The following is a 17,926-nucleotide window of genomic DNA, read 5'->3' on the forward strand; positions in this document are numbered from 1 at the left end:
ATAAATTTTTTTATGGTTCTTACAGATGGTATCGGCCGTTATGGATTCTCGATCTAGAGTTAAGTTTAAGTTTCATGTCGGTTTGTCGGTGTTGTCACTCTCTCTTCACTGCAGAGTCTACAGGCACGTTGTTTTCTCTCGCATTGACAGTTGTAACAAATATAAATACGAGCAAGCAAACGTTGTTCCGTACGCAACGGCATCGCTATTTTTCCTGTATAGATTATTAGCTCTATTATCTAACCATTAGTTGTTTTGTGGACGCCACGGTATGTTGTAGCTAGTTTTTCATGACACGTATCATTTTTCATGTCGTACAACATATTTCATGCCGTGCAACAGTTTCCTCATCGCACAACATTTTTCACACGATTTAGAGTTTTCAACTTCAACCATTTCGAAGTCTGTGATCTGTGGTCGTCACTTCGGCATCCGGTTGTCTAGGTGGGTTACACACAGAGATTGGGCTTTTATTAAACTTAATTAATTAGTTGTGATTTTATCATACCTATTGGGAGGAATTCTAGTAATTCGTTCAGGGTTTTAATGACTTATGATTTAAATGTTATTTGTAAAAACAGGACTTGAATGTCTAAGGCATACTTATTTTATTCGATCAAGTTTAAATTAAAAAAAAATATCATTAAAAGTTATCCGGAATCACAATATCCGAATTGTTCTCGATCCAATCGAGATACGAAGACATGCGAGTAAACACGCTAGCCCTACCACTGTCGCATCCCAAGATCGAGTGGAACGAGAACACGCCAATCAGAGTGGTCAGGCCGTCGGCATCGGTAATGGTCAACGGGGCACCGCTGTCTCCCTGGCATGGTGCTCCCCTGTTGGCCACCTCGTCAAACCCTTCCGTGCAGATGTGTTCGTCCAGGATCGGGTTCGTTGGCAAACTCAAACGGCACGAAAGGTTCGTCATGACTTGCGAGCGGCCGAAGCGCAGAACATGGGAGTTGCTGGTTCCCTCACCGAACCGTCCCCATCCCATGAAGGTACCTTGCTGGCCGTTAAAGGTCGATTCTACTTGACGACGGTTTGGCAAACGGACCGGGCGAATAGTTTCCGTAAAAGAAATTGGAATTGGCAATACGGCAAACGCAACATCAAAGTCATCCGTTCCCTCGATGTAGCCGTTGTGGACGATGAACTGGGTAACAGTCGAGCGGACTTGACCTGGTTCAGATGGATCCTCTAGAAGAATTCCCCCCATAACGGCAACGGCGCTCTGGATTCTGTAACGAGGTCATCTTACATATTCAACTTAACCACACAAATTTTACAACTTACCCATTGACACAGCTAGCCGAGGTCAGAATATATCTGTTCGACAGCAGGGATCCAGCACATTGACCGGAGAGGAGCACGTTAATTCGAGTGATCAATCCCACTGCATACGGGAACTGTCCGGTTGCAGCAATTGATCCACCAATAACACGCTGCTCGCGATTCGGGATTACCGATGCTGAGGCAACTGCCACCAGTAGAAGAGCTGTGAGCGCCAAGGAGTTCATGTTGATAGACTGGTTACTTGAGACGTACTGAACGAGGCAGTAAGATTAGATCGAGCTATTTAAAGGGGTGACTGGTGATACGCTTATCAGCATTCTGCTTGGAATTTGCAAAAATTAATGTATGATAAAGCAGAGTCAATTTAGTTAACATCCGAACAGGTGTTGCTTTTCAAACACGCGACCAACGTTTTTTCCATCTGTTGTGCATGACCTATTAGGACGTTGGCAAGAGAGGGCAAGAGCAGCAAAACAAGAAAGTTTAATCGTGAATGTGATAGGAATCTAAAGTGGTAACTCCATAAAAATATAGGTGGATAATGGTTTCAATTGATCAATTGATGATATTGGTAAATAATTATTTTTCCAATTAGTTTATTTATTAAGGATCAACTGTCCAAAAGGACTCCACGGAACCGAGATCTGATGACAGTTCAGTGGTACTGTTTACGTGGACTTAGTCAATTTTTTCTTGGGTAGATTTTCTCGATAATTTTTCAGACTGCAGTGAGATGTAAACCACACTTCTGCAATGTCCACGAGCAACATCCTTTCACCGCGCATTTTCAAAATTTTCCGAAAATTTTCAAGTTGAAATTAGGATTCAGCCGATTAATACCCCGTTAACATAACAGCGTACATCACGTGATATACGCTGTCTTGTAATGAGCACCAGGGTTGCCAAAACGAAATATGTGTTTTTGTTCAAAAAATTATTTATAATGAGAGAGAGAAGGTCAGTCGAGTATTAGTTCAAGACACTGAAGAAGTCTGCACATTGTAGACGAAATACGCGTATCTGTCAAGGATAAGCAAATAAGGTAGTGGAATTAAATGGAAATTACTAATCCTTCTCTCTCTCATTATACAGGTATTCCACTAAGACGCCCACATTCATCAGGATTCTTTTAATCTTAGTTTTTGTCCAGAAAATCTATGATGATATCTGTGTTGATAATTCATTATTTGAATCCACACAAAACAGATAAAAATATATGTATCATGTATGTTACGGATTGGTAAAAAAGAATATACCTCTGTCAGTTTTCATTCTCCTTTTCTAACCACAAAAAAGCATGTATAGATATAAAAGTTGGTGATGATAAAATTTCACTGAAGTGAAAAAATGTTTTGTTTTTAAACATCTCAAGTTTCATTTAAAAAAAAAAGTTTGACTATATTTTAAAAATCTGTGTAATCTGTTTAAATCCTAAAAAATCTGTAATCTGTGAATACAGAATCTTGGTTACAAAAACTCTGAAAAATCTGTAGAAGTACAGATTTATCTGTAGTTTTGGTAACCCTGATGAGCACTCATACATCTAGATAGAGCTGGAATTAGGGCGAAACAGCTTTTGTAAACAGTGTATTATCTCCAGGATTTCTAGGAAGTCAAGACCCGCCTACGTAAATCAACAGCACCATCGGGTAGGGCTTCCATTACCCGATGGTTATGTTGGTTTGCATGGGTGTGCCTTGAAGTCCCAGAAATCATTGAGAGAAGTCATTGTTTACATCTAGTATTCATTGGAAATCCTATGAATGAGTGCTCATTGCAAGACAGCCTATATTACGTGATATAGGCTGTAATGTGAATGGGGTATAACATTGAGTTCATTTGTGACGCCACGCTGCAGAACCTAATTGATAGATATACAGTAAAGCCATAGAGGTTACTCTAAGACTAGTAGGTCCCGAAGAAACGTGCTCAACTTTTTGGCTCAGCTCTAGTATTATATTCGGTCCCAAGCTAATCGATGCACCCCTCGAAACATTGGAAAATCCACGAGCCCCTCATTTTATCTGTCAAACTTTCATAGCGAATCAAAACAAACATTGTGTAGAACTATAATTTTGACTAGAATGGGGTACGGTAATCGTTTGCTTGGGACCAATAGGCTAGTCAAGTAGTGAGCCAATTTAAAATCGTTAGTTTCGTATTGATTGTTGGTAAAGCTCTCTAGTTAAAGTATGGACCACAAAACTGAAAAAAGCTGTTCCAATCGAGCAAAGCGTTGCATTTTGACGGTTAGATTGGAACAACTTTTCGCAGACGTCCATACTTATGCTGTAGGGCTTTAATACACAGTAGTGGTGGTGGCCTTTAAATTAGCATAATAGACCGATTTTCATACAAACCAGCCAACTTTGGCATGTTGCAACTACACACTTAGATTTTTTTGCCGAGATGGGCACCATGAGCAGCTCGGCATTTTATTTTGCTGGAAATTCAGCAAAAAATATGTTTGTTAGCTGAGATCTCGGCAAAATTATCGTTTGTTAGCTAAATCTCAGCAAGTTTTTCACTGAGAACCAGCAATATAAAATGCCGAGCTGCTCGGTGGTGCCCATCTCGGCGAAAAAATCTAAGTGTGTGTGTTTTGTTATGATCAACTGAGCTGAAATTTTGACACAGAACTACAAATATGCTATATTTTTCGTGTACGTAATATCAAATTATTGGAAGCGCTTGCCGGAAATTTACGGGCTGGTTGAAAATGGCCAACTAATTGGCACCTTTATAAAAACTGATAGTTGATGCTATTGATGAATTTAAGCAAAAGTAAAACTGGCCATGCGACACCTAGTTTTCAGATTTGCAATTACAAAACTGAAAAAAATATTCCATGCGATTTGGCAAGTAGCAAAACATCATTATCATTTTCCCTAGCATTTTTCACATCATTTCAGCGATGCCAGATATACAGATATGTCTTTATTTATACAGATATTTGAAGTTTCGTACAGACCCAATACAGACTACAGACATTATACAGGTATTTGAAAATTAATACAGATTTTGTACAGATTTTTACCAATTGGTTCCTGAAATTTAACATAAAATAAAATTATTTTCGAAATTTGAACAGCTTCAAGCAATTATGGACTTGAAACCATTGAAAATGCTTCACCCGGCTGCCTCCAGCGTGTGTCATTAGAGCAGGTGGTGAAACGGATGCTAGAAAGACGTCCTGCTCTCAGAGTATACTTAAATTATACTAATTCGAATGTGGACTTGATGCCGAGAAGATGAAAGAAATCAGCGGTATCTTGGAGAACCCCATGACGGAGCTTTGCTTGAGGTTTTTGGAATTTGTTCTACCAAAAGTTAACAAACTTTTATTCCGACTCAAATCTGAGCTAGTTCGTTTGCTCAAAGAAATCCTCGATAATTTCATGAGACCAGACTACATTGCGAAGCTTGAAGACCTGGGTTCGTTAATTTTGCAACCCAGAAACTACTATGGAAAAGGTTTATATGGGTACTGGGGTACAAAAACATTTGGATGATGTTTTGTCATCCAATAGCATCAAGCTTGAGGATGTTCATCACTTCAGAACAATCGCGATGAACTGCTACATAACGCAAATCAAATCGGGAAACGTATCAATATGGATGATATGCTTCTCGTAAACCATTGCCAGGTTTTTGAGGTAGGGCATTGACCCAAAAAATCTCAAAAATAAAACGCACCCCTCAATGTACGCAGTTTTGCGGTTTCAACGAATTCGAAATGCAAATGGTAGACGACGAATTCCGCGAGATGAGAGATACTAATTTTGATGATGCTGTTGAATTTTGGGGAGTGGTACTGGCCACCAAACGGGTGAATGGCTCGCTTTTCCTTATCTCAGACGAATTGTGCCAACCCTATTTGCATTGCCACACTCCTCAGCGGCAGTAGAAAGGATGTTTTCGTCGATCACTGAAATCATAAAAACAGCTTTTCGACTATTTTATTATATTTTTGAGACTAAATAATAAAATGTGTTCGACGGTAAGTTCTGATCATTTCTCATTTATTTTTATTTGAAATAATAGATTTTCCCTTCTTCTAGCCTTACCCACATGCCTATGTTTCTTTTTTACGTTGTTACTTAATTCCGATGGTTCGGTACATGAACCTTGAACGGGATTTTATTTTTTTTAATCGCGTGATTTTAAACAACAAATTGCTTTTTAAGTTTTGACTTCGTATTTTTTGTATTAAGAATACAAATTTCAAAAACCGCAAAAACGCACTTTATTAAGTTTAAAAATGCTTATTTGTTTAGTTTAGTGTGTAGCGAGTAATTTTATAGCCAAAATACATGCGGGAAATATGAAATCTGCAATGCAGTGATTTTTCTAGAGTACAGACAAATACAGACATATTTTTTGACACTCATACAGACTTTTGAAAAAATCGTCTGGCATCCCTGCATCATTTCCATCTGCTGGTCGACCGTCACTTAAATTCATCAATTGTCAGTCATTTTGCATACCAGAAAACCCCACACGCGACTTTCGTTCTGTACGACGGCACTATGTAAACGTACAGAACAAGCAACAAGAGTAACATCGATTGTCGCGTGTGTGGTTTTTCGGTTTTCAACGGTACCTATAATAGCTTTGCTAATCAAAGTTGGAGACCCTGGGGGCGACCCCGGCGTAGTGGTTAACATCCATACCTCTCACGCCAAAGTCACCAGTTCAAATCTCACCCCGGGACAAGTCAAGAATGACCCAAGAGTGTTAAAGTGATTATAATAATCAAAAAAGTTAGAGACATTTTCTAAAACCTTGATATCGTCGAAAACGTTTGTAACGTTGAATTGTTTGAAAATTAATGCTTTGATAATATCGTTACTGCCACAAATAGTGTCATAAATATTACAATATAATACACATTATTCCCGAAACTTAATTCCACGCTTGATAAACATGCAAGCAAACATGTGAAAACTCATTCACTAGTGCGAGCTCCAAAGAAACAAAGTAACCATTCTCGGTTGATCACAGATTATTGTGTGAGTTTAAATACTTCAAAGTAAGTAAATCTACTCACAGACTCGAGACTAAGAATTTTACCTACTGAGTGTAAACCCGATTGAAGCCGTAAAACCAACAATCAATACGAAACTAACGATTTTAAATTGGCTCACCACTTTAGTAGCCTATTGGTCCCAAGCAAACGATTAACGTACCCTATTCTAGTTGAAATTCTATTACTACACTATGTTTGTTTTGATTCGCTATGAAAGTTTGACAGATAACATCAGGGGTGTGTGGATTCATGCAGAACATGCAGGGGTGAGTGAAATAGCTTGGGACTGCTTGGGACCGTTGTTCTGGTACTGAGTGAGCCAAAAATAATAATGATTTTCTTCGGGACCCAGTGGTCTTAGAGTTACCTCTATGGTAAAACCGAAAGGGAGAATCAGTAAGTGAGCCGAATTTTACTCAGTGATTCACGATACATTCAGCTGTCAGTTTTGCTCGCTTGTTCGTTCAACGAAAACAAAAAAAAGGTGGATATGAATTGGGTTGCTTAGGGGTATTGAGGTAAATACATATTTGTAATCTCAATTAAAAATGGAACCGAAAATTACATCAATGTTGATGCACTGGAACTATTTTATATAAATGCGATTACATAAGTGAAAATCATCATTTTAGTACCCCTTGGTGGGACTCCAGGCGAGTAAGAGAGGTGCCACAGTCGGAAAAACTGTTAGTTTGTTTACTTAAATGAACCATGCCCATTTTGTTATGGCATGTTTGCTATAAGAAATGCTCCTCGTGTTTATTAGCGAATTTCACATCAAAGATTGATTAATTGAGTAGGAAATCAGTTTGGTACGGCATTTGTGACCAGCATACACCTTCCGGTCGTATGCAACAGGTCAAAAACTGTCCAAATCCGCAGATAAAAAAAAATTTGTTTTGAATTTCTGTATAGCAAAATAGTGAACTTTTCGTGAACATTAACGGCAAAGAACTCACCAACACTGGGAGACTGTGAGTTCCTGCCCATCTCGGGTGGGACTAAGGCATGGAAAATCATTTGCATTCATTTCGTGCATTCATTTACATTCATTTGCCTCTAACTTTTTTCTTCAACAGCATTCGCAAAATGATGTATAAAGCTTTTGTAGGTTTTGTTATTAGCTACAACTTTTGTTAACAACTCAAATCCGTATCTATTATGGATGACGAAAAAGTGCGAACAGAAACCACTACCACAGACAAACAGACGTAACTCTTTGAAAAAGTTTTTCTTGAAAACATAGTATCTCAAAACATAGGACCTCAGTAACGGCATATTTCAGGCTTCTCGCGGAAAACAAGCTTGCTCGCTAACTCGCAAACAATATTGCATAAAAGTTCTATAGAATGTATAGAAACGTCAAAGTGATCCGATGCCAGCGCTGCGGCGAGTAGTTCGCGGAACTGATAATATTCAAATCAACCGTTAAATGCGTGAACGAAGGTACACAATGAAGAGTTACGTCTGTTTGTCTGTGCCACTACTATTTTTCAGTGAATGAATTTTACATTCACTGAAAAACAGTAACAAGTTCTGCCCGCTCTAGTTCGTGATGCATAAGAGATACAGATTTGAGTTATGAGCAAAGCTAACTTGTAGCTAATAACAAAACCTACAAAAGCTCTATACATTATTTTACAGAAAGCTGTTGATGAAAAAAGTTAGAGGCAAATGAATGTAAATGAATGTATAAAATGAATGCAAATGATTTTCCATGCCTGGTGGGACTTTATATAAACTAATAGATTTAGTGTCAAAAATTAAAAACTCAAATCTTGATTTAAAAATTGAGATGAATGTTTATGGGAATGTCAAAAATATGCTGTGCTCAGAAAACGTAGCTCTTTTAGATGATGTATAAGAACTATAGATACTATAGATTCCATAGATAAGCGGAGAAAAAGTATAATGTAGCCAAACGAACTGTTAGTTAGTGTAGCCAAACGAGCATGACGTCATCATGGTATTGTTTGAGGGAGAAGTATTGTAATATAATGAGCACAAAACGCTTTCCACGCTCCACATTCCGATTTATTTCGCGGACAACGGAAGAAGGAAAGATAAAGCAAACCAGTCCTCGATACATTGTTGCAAAGATTTGCTTTGCACTTCATTTTGAACTTTTACGCACGAAACAAAACAAACCTGCACAATGAAGAGCTCTATGATGACATGAACTTTTTTCACGGATGCCAGTAAGATCATTTATTTTTCATGGTCGCCAAAACAACTTTTTGTGCGTTCGATTATCTATGGAATCTATAGTATCTATAATAAAAACCGGTATGTTTTTCGAAATTAAACAACCCGATTTTCATTAATATCTAAAAAATTATGCAAATTGCTTAAATTTAGACGATTTTTTTGCAAAACTGCTTGAATCTCATTACTATTTTTTGTTTTTTTTTCAACCACTTCGTACACATTGCAGTGAATAATATACCTTGTGCTTTAATATATCTACACAGAGCTGGAAAAAAGGCCTATCTACATTCCCTGTTGTATTTGACGATAGATAAGAACCTACTTTATAATGCTATGTGCACACTTAGAAATTAATGCCGATCTCGATTTAATTTTCTACCGAACCTCTTCGGCAACCAACGAGAAACCGAATAAATGGTTAAAAACATTTTTTTCAAGCGTATTTATCGAATCAGACCCGAATTTCGGTAAAATAGTATACATTAGACGAATAGAAATGAATATTGAACCGAAAAGTACGGTAAAGTATCGAATTTGCTACGTGAAAACCGAGAAACTCGGGAAAATGAACCGAATATTCGCTAAACGTTCCACTTGCGCTCAGCTTGGCGATGGAAATTTTAACCGAAACTCGGTTCTCAGAAGCCGAATCTGAGATTAGTTAGCCATTTTTTCTCGCGTGTGTTCGTCGGACGTGTGCAAAACTTTAGTAAAAATGGAAAAAAAGTTCTGCAGCTGCAACAGGTGGATGCACGTTTGATTGAAATCTTTTGTAAATATTTAAAACTAACGGTATGATTTTATTTGCAGGCATCTTGTGCTATAGTTTGTTTCTACTGCCGTGAAAATGTTCAAGGTAATGTCTCTGGCTTGTAAAGGCATTTTAAAAACCATTTGAATAAAAATGACTTCAAGGTCAGTGATATTTTTTTGACTGTAGTTTTTCACACTGTAACTCACGTTACGAAAGTTTTTATTCGCCAGAACAAATTAAATAAATATATTTCATACATTTCTTTGACAAAATTGGTTTAATTTTTATGAAAATTCGAAGTAACGTATCCCTAATTAAAATTTAAAGCAGGATTTTAAGTGAAACCTGAGCGCTGCCCAAGAGTACCGAATTCCGTAATTAATTATATGATTTGATTAGTAGCTATACTGAAGATCCGAGAGATTTCGCCCCTTCAGTGGTAGTGAAAATCATTTTTGCAGTATGGAGAATATCAGAAAATCCACGATTTGTGACTAAACATGCTTTCACAGAAGGAAACAAATAAAAGAGTGTGCACAATAGTAATGTACTGGTACAAATTTTGTGCATCTAATACTGCCCATAAAGACGATAATGAATAAAAACTGAAAATTTTCATGCATTTCCAAATGGTTTCCTACCATTCCCATACATTCGAAAGTGACTGGCCCTCTGGATGTGGATGATGTCAAAAACAACATCACATGATTAATTACAACAGGTGGGTCGGTTTCTAGGCGAGTAAGGCGAGTCATAAGTCATAAGGCGAGTCATTTCCCATCTCGACCTTGGTGCACCTTATGCGTCCCTTGTTTTATTACCGCCACTGTCATCGTGTCATTTGCACTCCGTTCCTTCACATTGCCGTTAACTCGCAGGCGTTCACTCATGAACCATGTGCATTTTATGTCAAATCGCTAACCTTTTCCGTTTATGCTGATCTCGCGGCTGTGTATGTGTTGGTAAGACTTCGCTTCTTTTTCGTTCGTTGCGTACAACTCCATCAGTCGTAGAGTGTCTTTTGTCCGGTTTGGTTCGACGACGGAGTTGCGGTTGTTCGCAAAGCGGTGTTTCGAACGGGGGAGGACCTTTGGCTAGTTTTTAATTTGTGCGTTCTGTTTTTACCCTCCGGTGCTCAATTTGTTGGTGAAATCGCGGATTTTGAAAGGGGCCACGAGTGGAGGAGAGCCGTGTGTGATATTTTAATGGATTGCTGTTGGCGAACTTAGCGGAGATTTTAGTCTCGAGGAAGTGTAGAATTTTGGAGAATTCTGACAAAGTGGATGCTGGAAGTGATGGCGTAGGGATTCAGGTGGTTTTCCAGTGACAAAAAAGTTTACTCGAAGGAGGTTTTATGTTGGAAAAGTGTTTGGCTTGAAGGAAGAATCGATTAGCTCCGCTGGGAGGGAGTGGGAGAGCAAAGGTGTGTTATCATCGAAATTGGCTCCCGTTTTATAGGAAAGTGTGATTTACTTCCATGGCGAGTCTCTTCTGAGTGAAAAAGTTCTTGTGCAATGTGTTAGAAGTCTAATTTCATTCATCGAAAGCGAAAAAATCATGCAAATAAATTTTAATCGTTCTTTGTGAATTGGAAAAACGAAAAAAAGGAAAGACAGACGGATCTTGCTTTCCTTTATCTTTCTTCAATCATCGGGCCAAACGGGTGAATTTCGACGTTGTGCAGAGAAGAGAGCGGTGGAAAGAGAAAGAGGATTACATTTTATTCTGTGTTTTCGGTGAAGGCTCTGGGTTCGAGCGAGAAAGCGGTTGATTGAAGGCGATTTGCAGCAGCCAGCCAACATAAAGGTGAGTATTTCACCAACTCACGAAAGCATACACATGAAAACGATGAAAACATAGGGAATTATTTTCAAATGCGGCACTCATACAAGCACATTTTGCGCAATCTGACGGGACGAGGAGCTGTCACTTTCGTTCGATTGCACGCAAACAAACACTAGTGTATGGCGTTTCGAATGTTCATTTTCGTGTCTGATAGGGTTGGCAGATTTGGGTTTGTTCTGTAGCTTTTAGAATGTTTCACAAAACAGCGCCCGAAATAGGAATCAATGTGTGGATACAATCCAAGAGATACAATTAATGCTTTTATTCCTAATTTTTATTCAAACATTTAGAAATTGTTTTGTGTGTGTATTTTATTGTTTATTTATTATTATGGCTTTCAGCCGATATTTCAATCAAATCCACTAGTATTTAGCTAATAAAACCAAAAGAACACTTTTTCAAGTAAGGAGTGTTTGGGGAGTACAATTGAATAGGAATATGGTGAAAAATGAAAATTTATGCTGAACGAAATTCTGGGGGAGCCGGGTGGTCCACGCGCCAGCGGGGTTATATGACCGTGAAACTTGTTTCAAGTGCTTTCAAAGCAGCAATTTATATGAAAATTTCACCAAATGATTGATCAACTAAGCCCACCTAACTGTTGAGGATGAAAAACTCATAACCAACAATTGAAAAGGCCTCAACTTCTTGTTTTAAACAAACCTTGTAAGACCATTTTCTCGCGAATCGAAATCTAAAACACAATTGGGTAGAGGAGAATTACCCCTACTTGTTCATTTTGTTGGTTTGCGTTTGCGATAAAATTAGCTTATAAGGTTTGTTTACAAAATGGAGTTGAGGCCGTTTCAATTGTTAGTCTTGAACTATGAAATTTTGTTGGGGAAATTACTGATGGTCATATTACCCCGCTGTTGTGTTTTACTCCATTCTCCCCTACTGTGTTTAATGAATATATTGTTCATTTTTGAGAAATTTCTAGAGTAGCTACTATTATCCATAAAAAAAACTACTTTCGACTTAATTAATAATTATGTAATAATTGGTAGATAAATTATTCATATTACGAAACGCTGTTGAACATTTTGAGCGATTGTTACGCAATTCACAATTCATCACGTTTGTAATATCGACAGTGAGCATTCATAAGGGCGTAAACGCGATGATCGATTCTCTTTGTCGATTTTCTCTTTTGTTAATAACTCGCTAGAATTAACGTTTCTCGGTGCGTTTGCTGTTGCTTCTGATGGCCAATATAACCTGTTACAACTCTGCATTGAACAAATTCTAGAAAATTGTTTCGCTTAGCTGTAGCAATGCAAAAAGAAAATCGATGAAGAGAATCGATCATCTCGTATACGCCCTTATGCATGCTCACTGTCGATATATGCTCAGATTTGAAATACTCGTTCATAATGATTATGACGAGCTAAACAGGAATATACAAAGACTCGTTGCTTCTCTACTGCGTATCTAGTTTTCCCAAGGATGAAAGCACAAGGTCAGCTCCCCAACAAAGGATCTCTTTGTTTACATGTCTACGTGTGTAAGGATTCACCCGGAGCCAATAAGCACATCATGCGCTGTATTCGTTATCCCCCCAATTCTGGACACTACTGCTTTTCTTAATGCGTCCGTTTTTTTTGTCACGTTGGAGCGGCTTCATCTGGGTGGTTCAAATCACTTTTGTCTTCAAATTTTGTTTCACTTAGCTCATAAAAAACTGACACTGCTATCTGCTGGGTCCCAGCGGTGTACTATCTTCTCCAATTATTTAAATAACCTTTGCGAATCCTACTTTTTCCTCATATCAATAAAACAGGTTACCATCAATCAGAAATTGCTTATAATTTTTGATTATTGGATGATTGTGCTGAATGAATATTATTTAGAACTTAACTGAGGTTTAAACGGTATGAAGTTGCGCATTTCTTTTGACAAATCGTGGATTTCGCGGATCAAATTTTGAAAATTGCAAACCTCAATATCTAATCACGTCAAATGCATCAAAATTATCCGGAATGTCTTAGATAAATCTAGACTAACATTTGAAAAGGGCGGAACTCCAAAATTACCATATCGAGGAAATCGCTTCCGAATTTTGATGACCTAAACATTAATCCTATTTCACGACTTTCCATTTTCTGGATGATTTTATAAGCTTGACATATAGTTAATAGTGTAATCTATCATCATGCATCACTTAAAACTCAAAAAAAGTTTTCTTTGTCGTGAAATTGAGAAGAAAACATCATACGCCCTGATAATTTCTTACATGTTGTTACCCCCCAGATCTTCCATCCTTTGAACTGCCAACACTGGTGATACGCCGTGGAAGTACACCATCGGGATTTTTTGTTTGTTGTTCCGCCTTGGTTCTTCGTTCGCAAATTTTGTGAGAGTGGAATTACGCCCGGAGATTTTTTTGGTCTTCTTTTTGTTCGTTGTTTACACGTGAAATATCAACCGGATGCGTTTCAAATGAATCGGGCGTGACTAGATACTACAGAATCAATACGTTTGGCATATTAAAACAATATAATTCGTTGTTCTGATGCAAGGCGTAACAACCAGTTGCATCATCGAGTTGAAAGTTGGAAATACGCCATGTAAGAAGAAACGTTTTTTATGATATGAAGTGATATTTTCTTCTACTTTTTCGTGTTTATCGAGTAGTTTGTGAACACGCTTTTCTGATTATAACTTCCTTAGCTAGCTCAAATTTAGAATTCCGTTAAAAAATATTTGTCCCCTGCTGTTAAGAAACCTGGTGCTCGATTTAATCATTCAAAAAAAAAGGGCGTTAATTTCATGCTTTGCAAAGAGCGCACTACGACGCTGATTGTTTAGTTGAAGATCACGAGTTCATATCTTATCCTAGGCAAGTCACGAATGACTTAAAATGTGTTAATTTGAATATATAAAAATATATTTCAATGAAATCTGATTTTAGCTTTCCACCAAACGACTGCAAATTCATTAACGATAATCACTTCGCCGAAAATAGTATTAGAAAAAAATAAACTCGTTATGGTAGGAATCATACGAAAATTCTTTAAGTGCATTGGCATATTCCATCATTTTCACAACATTGTACATTTAGAGCGGTGACATGCCTAGTTTGTCAGGTAAAACGTTGGAAAAGAGCTATTGACAGCTTCGTAACTCTTCTTAATAGCTTCTTTAAATCTTTAATATCTAAAGTATTTCGATAAGAGAAAATTGATCAATGTCTTTTTCAACTTCGACTTGTTTTCATAATTCTTATTTTTTTGTACCAACAGCAAAGTTCTTTAAGTGACGTAAGAATAAGTGCCCTCGTCATTGTTCAAAGATTAAAACAGCTCTCAATTAACTACTGTGAAAGCGTTCAAATAACACTAAGTTGAGAGCCAAAGAAGAAGAATGTGCGAAAAAATCCATGCTCCATGGTAGTTATTTCAAATTTTGGTTGATACGGCATTCGCACTGAAAATATCGGAATATACTTTGTGTTTGGAATTGATAATCGATAAATTTTTTAGTCAAATGAACATCGGACATCACTAGTTGGTCTCTTTCCTGGGAGCTGTACCGAAATCCTTGGTTCGGTCTTGATGACAAAGAGCAACTTAATTCTTATACTGATGGTCTTGACCGACCTGATCCACGCCACCTAACTACCTCCACCAACTAATGAGAAAAGTTCAAAGCACAGTCACAATGTCGGACAAAGATAATGCATTATTTGGTTACTGCCATGGACGCTAGTAGTTGGCAACCTTTCGGAGCACAATTTAAATTAATGAAACCCCTAGTCCAACCTGAATTATTCCGTAATGTGCTTTAATTTTATCAACAACTCATCAGCATCAGTCCAAGGCTCTTCCCTTCTACATATACCTACCTACATATATTGCTTAGTTTCGCTTTTTTTCTGGTTTGATGATTGCGGTGCTCTGGCGGCTGGCGAAGTGAGTCTATCTGTTTTTGTTGCCGGTTGTTTGCGAGTAGACCAAGCGTAAAAATGGAAAACAATGATCGCCGCATGGCTATTAGCTTCGCAAATCCGGTAAGCAAACATTGCGCTTGTTGGAGGTGGTACGCGATAGGAGATGATGGATTTGCATGCTTGCTCGTTGGCGAGAATCGCTCGTTTGAAACTTGAGAACCAAACAGAACTCTGATTCCAAAAAACCAACCCGGATCACTCTCTAATCCGAAACTTAATTGCACCAATTAAGCCGTCTCCGCATTCAATTCCACCGAGCCATGCCATGTTCCTACAGAGTCGTTCTTACAATTGAGTCTTGCCAGCAGCTGGGGCATGATAAATTCAAAGTAATTAGCTATATTGTCACCAATTAGTTCTGTGTCACTCGGACGAAACTAGTTTGAGTTTGAATTTCAGAAAAACTGTGTAACGGTATCGTTCCAATGCCCGGTTTAGACTGTGGTCTAGATTCCCGCACTCTCATTCCAATTCGCGCTGACTGTCATCGTTCGTACGCCAATTGAAACCGAACAATTCCCATTTTGTCCACTCTCGTTCCAAGATCTCGTCCGTAACGGTTGACTACACTATGCAGAGCATATTATATACAACTGCAGCAGCAGCAGCAGCAGCAGCAGCACACTTCACTTCAATTAGCTGCCGCTCCATTGCACTTGCACTTTACTGTGTGGGTAAAGTACAGAAGTACAGTTATTATTCGCTTAGTCGGCCTGGCCCTCCGGTTTTTGCTGAATCAGCGCCGACCAACCTCGCACAGTAAATTTTATCCGTCAACGCAGCGGCTGTGGTTCACATCTCTTCAGCTTCAACGACCTTCAACGAGCGGCCCAGCTGCAGTTATGGCTACTCTTGAGAACAAGTACCGAGTAGAGCGCGCGCGTTGTGACATTTGTGTTGGTACTTGCTTCTACAAAGTGGTTCTTAATAGTGGAACTGAAAGGTTGGCATTTGCGTGGTTTTGGAAGTCAGTTGAACCTGAATTGTACTTTGTAAAAATTACAACAAACGTGGTCCATTGTTACCGGTTCCATTAATATTAGTTTCCTAAGTAGAAACAACAGTTTTAAAACTTGTCACGCGAGCAAATGCAACCGCAAGAAATAGATGAATTCCCGGCGTAAATCTCGTTGATAAAAAAAACAATCTATTGCCGCATGGTATCCATTCATATTGTGCACCGCGTGAAAACTCAAATTTCGCACATGAATAGTCTGCTCTGCCTCGTCGGTCCGGAATGAAGCCAAATTGGCCGACTTTTTCAACCGTGCTTTCTTGCCATAGGTGCCTACAATGACCAGTAAGTCAATTGCAGCACAGCATTATGGTTGAAAACGCATTTGTTTGATGTGTTTTTATGGTTGTAATTATTCCGCGGCGCGTCGATACCGATTTTCTGCTCTTCCACTACCGACCTTGGCAATCAAAAAAGAAGGCTGACCGGTTTGATTTTTTTTTTGCGTTTTGCCGGTTTGGCGCCCCAAAGCCATTGCGAAATGGTAAGCCAATTAATTTGCGATGTGTGATGTTGCGATATTTTCTTCTTAAGTTAAAATGGATTTCTGTAAGTTCAATTTTTTAAAACCTTAGAATTAGTCTGCAAAATTTAACTGCTCAAAAGGTTGAGGAAAAACTGTGATCTATTTTTGTCCCTCTTGAGTGCTGCGGTCGAATTGTGGGTGGTTCTTAACTTTCTGTTGCCCATGCCCGCCTTTTGATGGTGGTAAGAGCTGAGACAAAGCGGTTGATATGTTTGACAAATATTTTACCAGTGGGAAAGATACATCATTTATCTACCATAAGCATGCATATTTTGGGTCAAAATGTTCAAAATTCATAGCCTTGTGTTCTCAGATATTCAGCAAAACATTAATAAAAGGCACTAATCTTCAATAAGGTAATACCGTCGTAAACAAATATTTTTATCTGAACTTTTGTCAAATGTCAAAATTGTCTTGAAATTCCCCTGTAAATTCCATTGGAACTCTCTTCGGCATTTTTTCTTCCACAGGTTGCTTGAGATCCTCCTCGAAATTCCCTAGGAATGCTCTCAACAGTTCTTAGTTATTCTCCTTAGAATTCCCATGGATTTTTTATCTCCTCCGATTCAGATATCCGTTGATTTTGTTAGGTCCAAAAAAGCACCGGGAGAACTACTGATTTCGGGTCGGATGGAATAAAGTGTGCGAGACTTGCTTAGGTTATCTTATCAAATTTAATTTGATATCTTTTAATAATTCTTATTTTTATATAATTCTCGCACAGTATGCCATTTATAGTTTTAATACTACTTTGTTGTTTTATGACTATGGCTACTAATGCGTTTCGATGACCCTTTATATTTTCAGACAATTTGTGATTTTTAGACTGATTAGGCGTTTTAGTTAAATTTTGTCGTTTTTGAGTAAACGTTTTAACTTTTTTGAAGAGCTTTGAATGTGTTGGTTTACTTCCTTTAAATTCCTTTATAATTTACTTATCTTTTGATAGATACGCGTATTTCGTCTACTACTTGCAGGCTTCATCAGTGCCAAGTACAGGGCTGGTAGCAGGTCACTTTTTAGTGACTTGGTCACTATTTTCAAGCCAGTCACTAAAAAGTCTCTTTTTTCATCAAAAGGTCACTAAAGTCACTATTCCTTAAAATTTAGTCACTAAAGTCACTTTTTTACCACCGATGTTGAGAGTAAAAAAAAAAACTTCAAAAACTCACATCAAATCACAGATTGATTTGGTAAAAAATGTGTGTTAGAAAGATTCATTAAAATGCGTGTAAATTCTGACGGACAAGAAAAGTTGCGAACAGACGGAAATGTTAACTGTAAAATTGATGTTGACG

At 38.1% G+C, this 17,926-nt stretch overlaps 2 protein-coding genes across 2 annotated transcripts in view; one reads left to right on the top strand and one right to left on the bottom strand.

The window, feature by feature from the left end:
* Positions 1–600: 600 nt before the first annotated feature.
* Positions 601–1,526, bottom strand: LOC135699615 (collagenase-like). The gene is made up of 2 exons (XM_065219922.1): positions 1,303–1,526; positions 601–1,247 (listed from the first exon to the last, which is right to left on the bottom strand). Exons 1-2 carry the CDS (start codon positions 1,524–1,526, stop codon positions 644–646), a joined length of 828 nt encoding a protein of 275 aa, XP_065075994.1. The 3' UTR covers positions 601–643.
* An 8,777-nt stretch (positions 1,527–10,303) lies between these two features.
* promL (prominin-like) overlaps positions 10,304–17,926 on the top strand; it is a 115,708-nt gene continuing 108,085 nt past the window's right edge. Inside the window, exon 1 of the mRNA XM_065219888.1 lies at positions 10,304–11,099. The gene's annotated coding sequence lies outside the window, so the exon portion shown is untranslated. The remainder of the gene's footprint in view (positions 11,100–17,926) is intronic.

The sequence above is a fragment of the Ochlerotatus camptorhynchus genome, unplaced genomic scaffold (genome assembly GCF_037179485.1).
Source record: "Ochlerotatus camptorhynchus isolate MF236.1 unplaced genomic scaffold, CSIRO-AGI_Acam_v1.1 ptg000112l, whole genome shotgun sequence".
NCBI lineage: Eukaryota > Metazoa > Arthropoda > Insecta > Diptera > Culicidae > Ochlerotatus > Ochlerotatus camptorhynchus.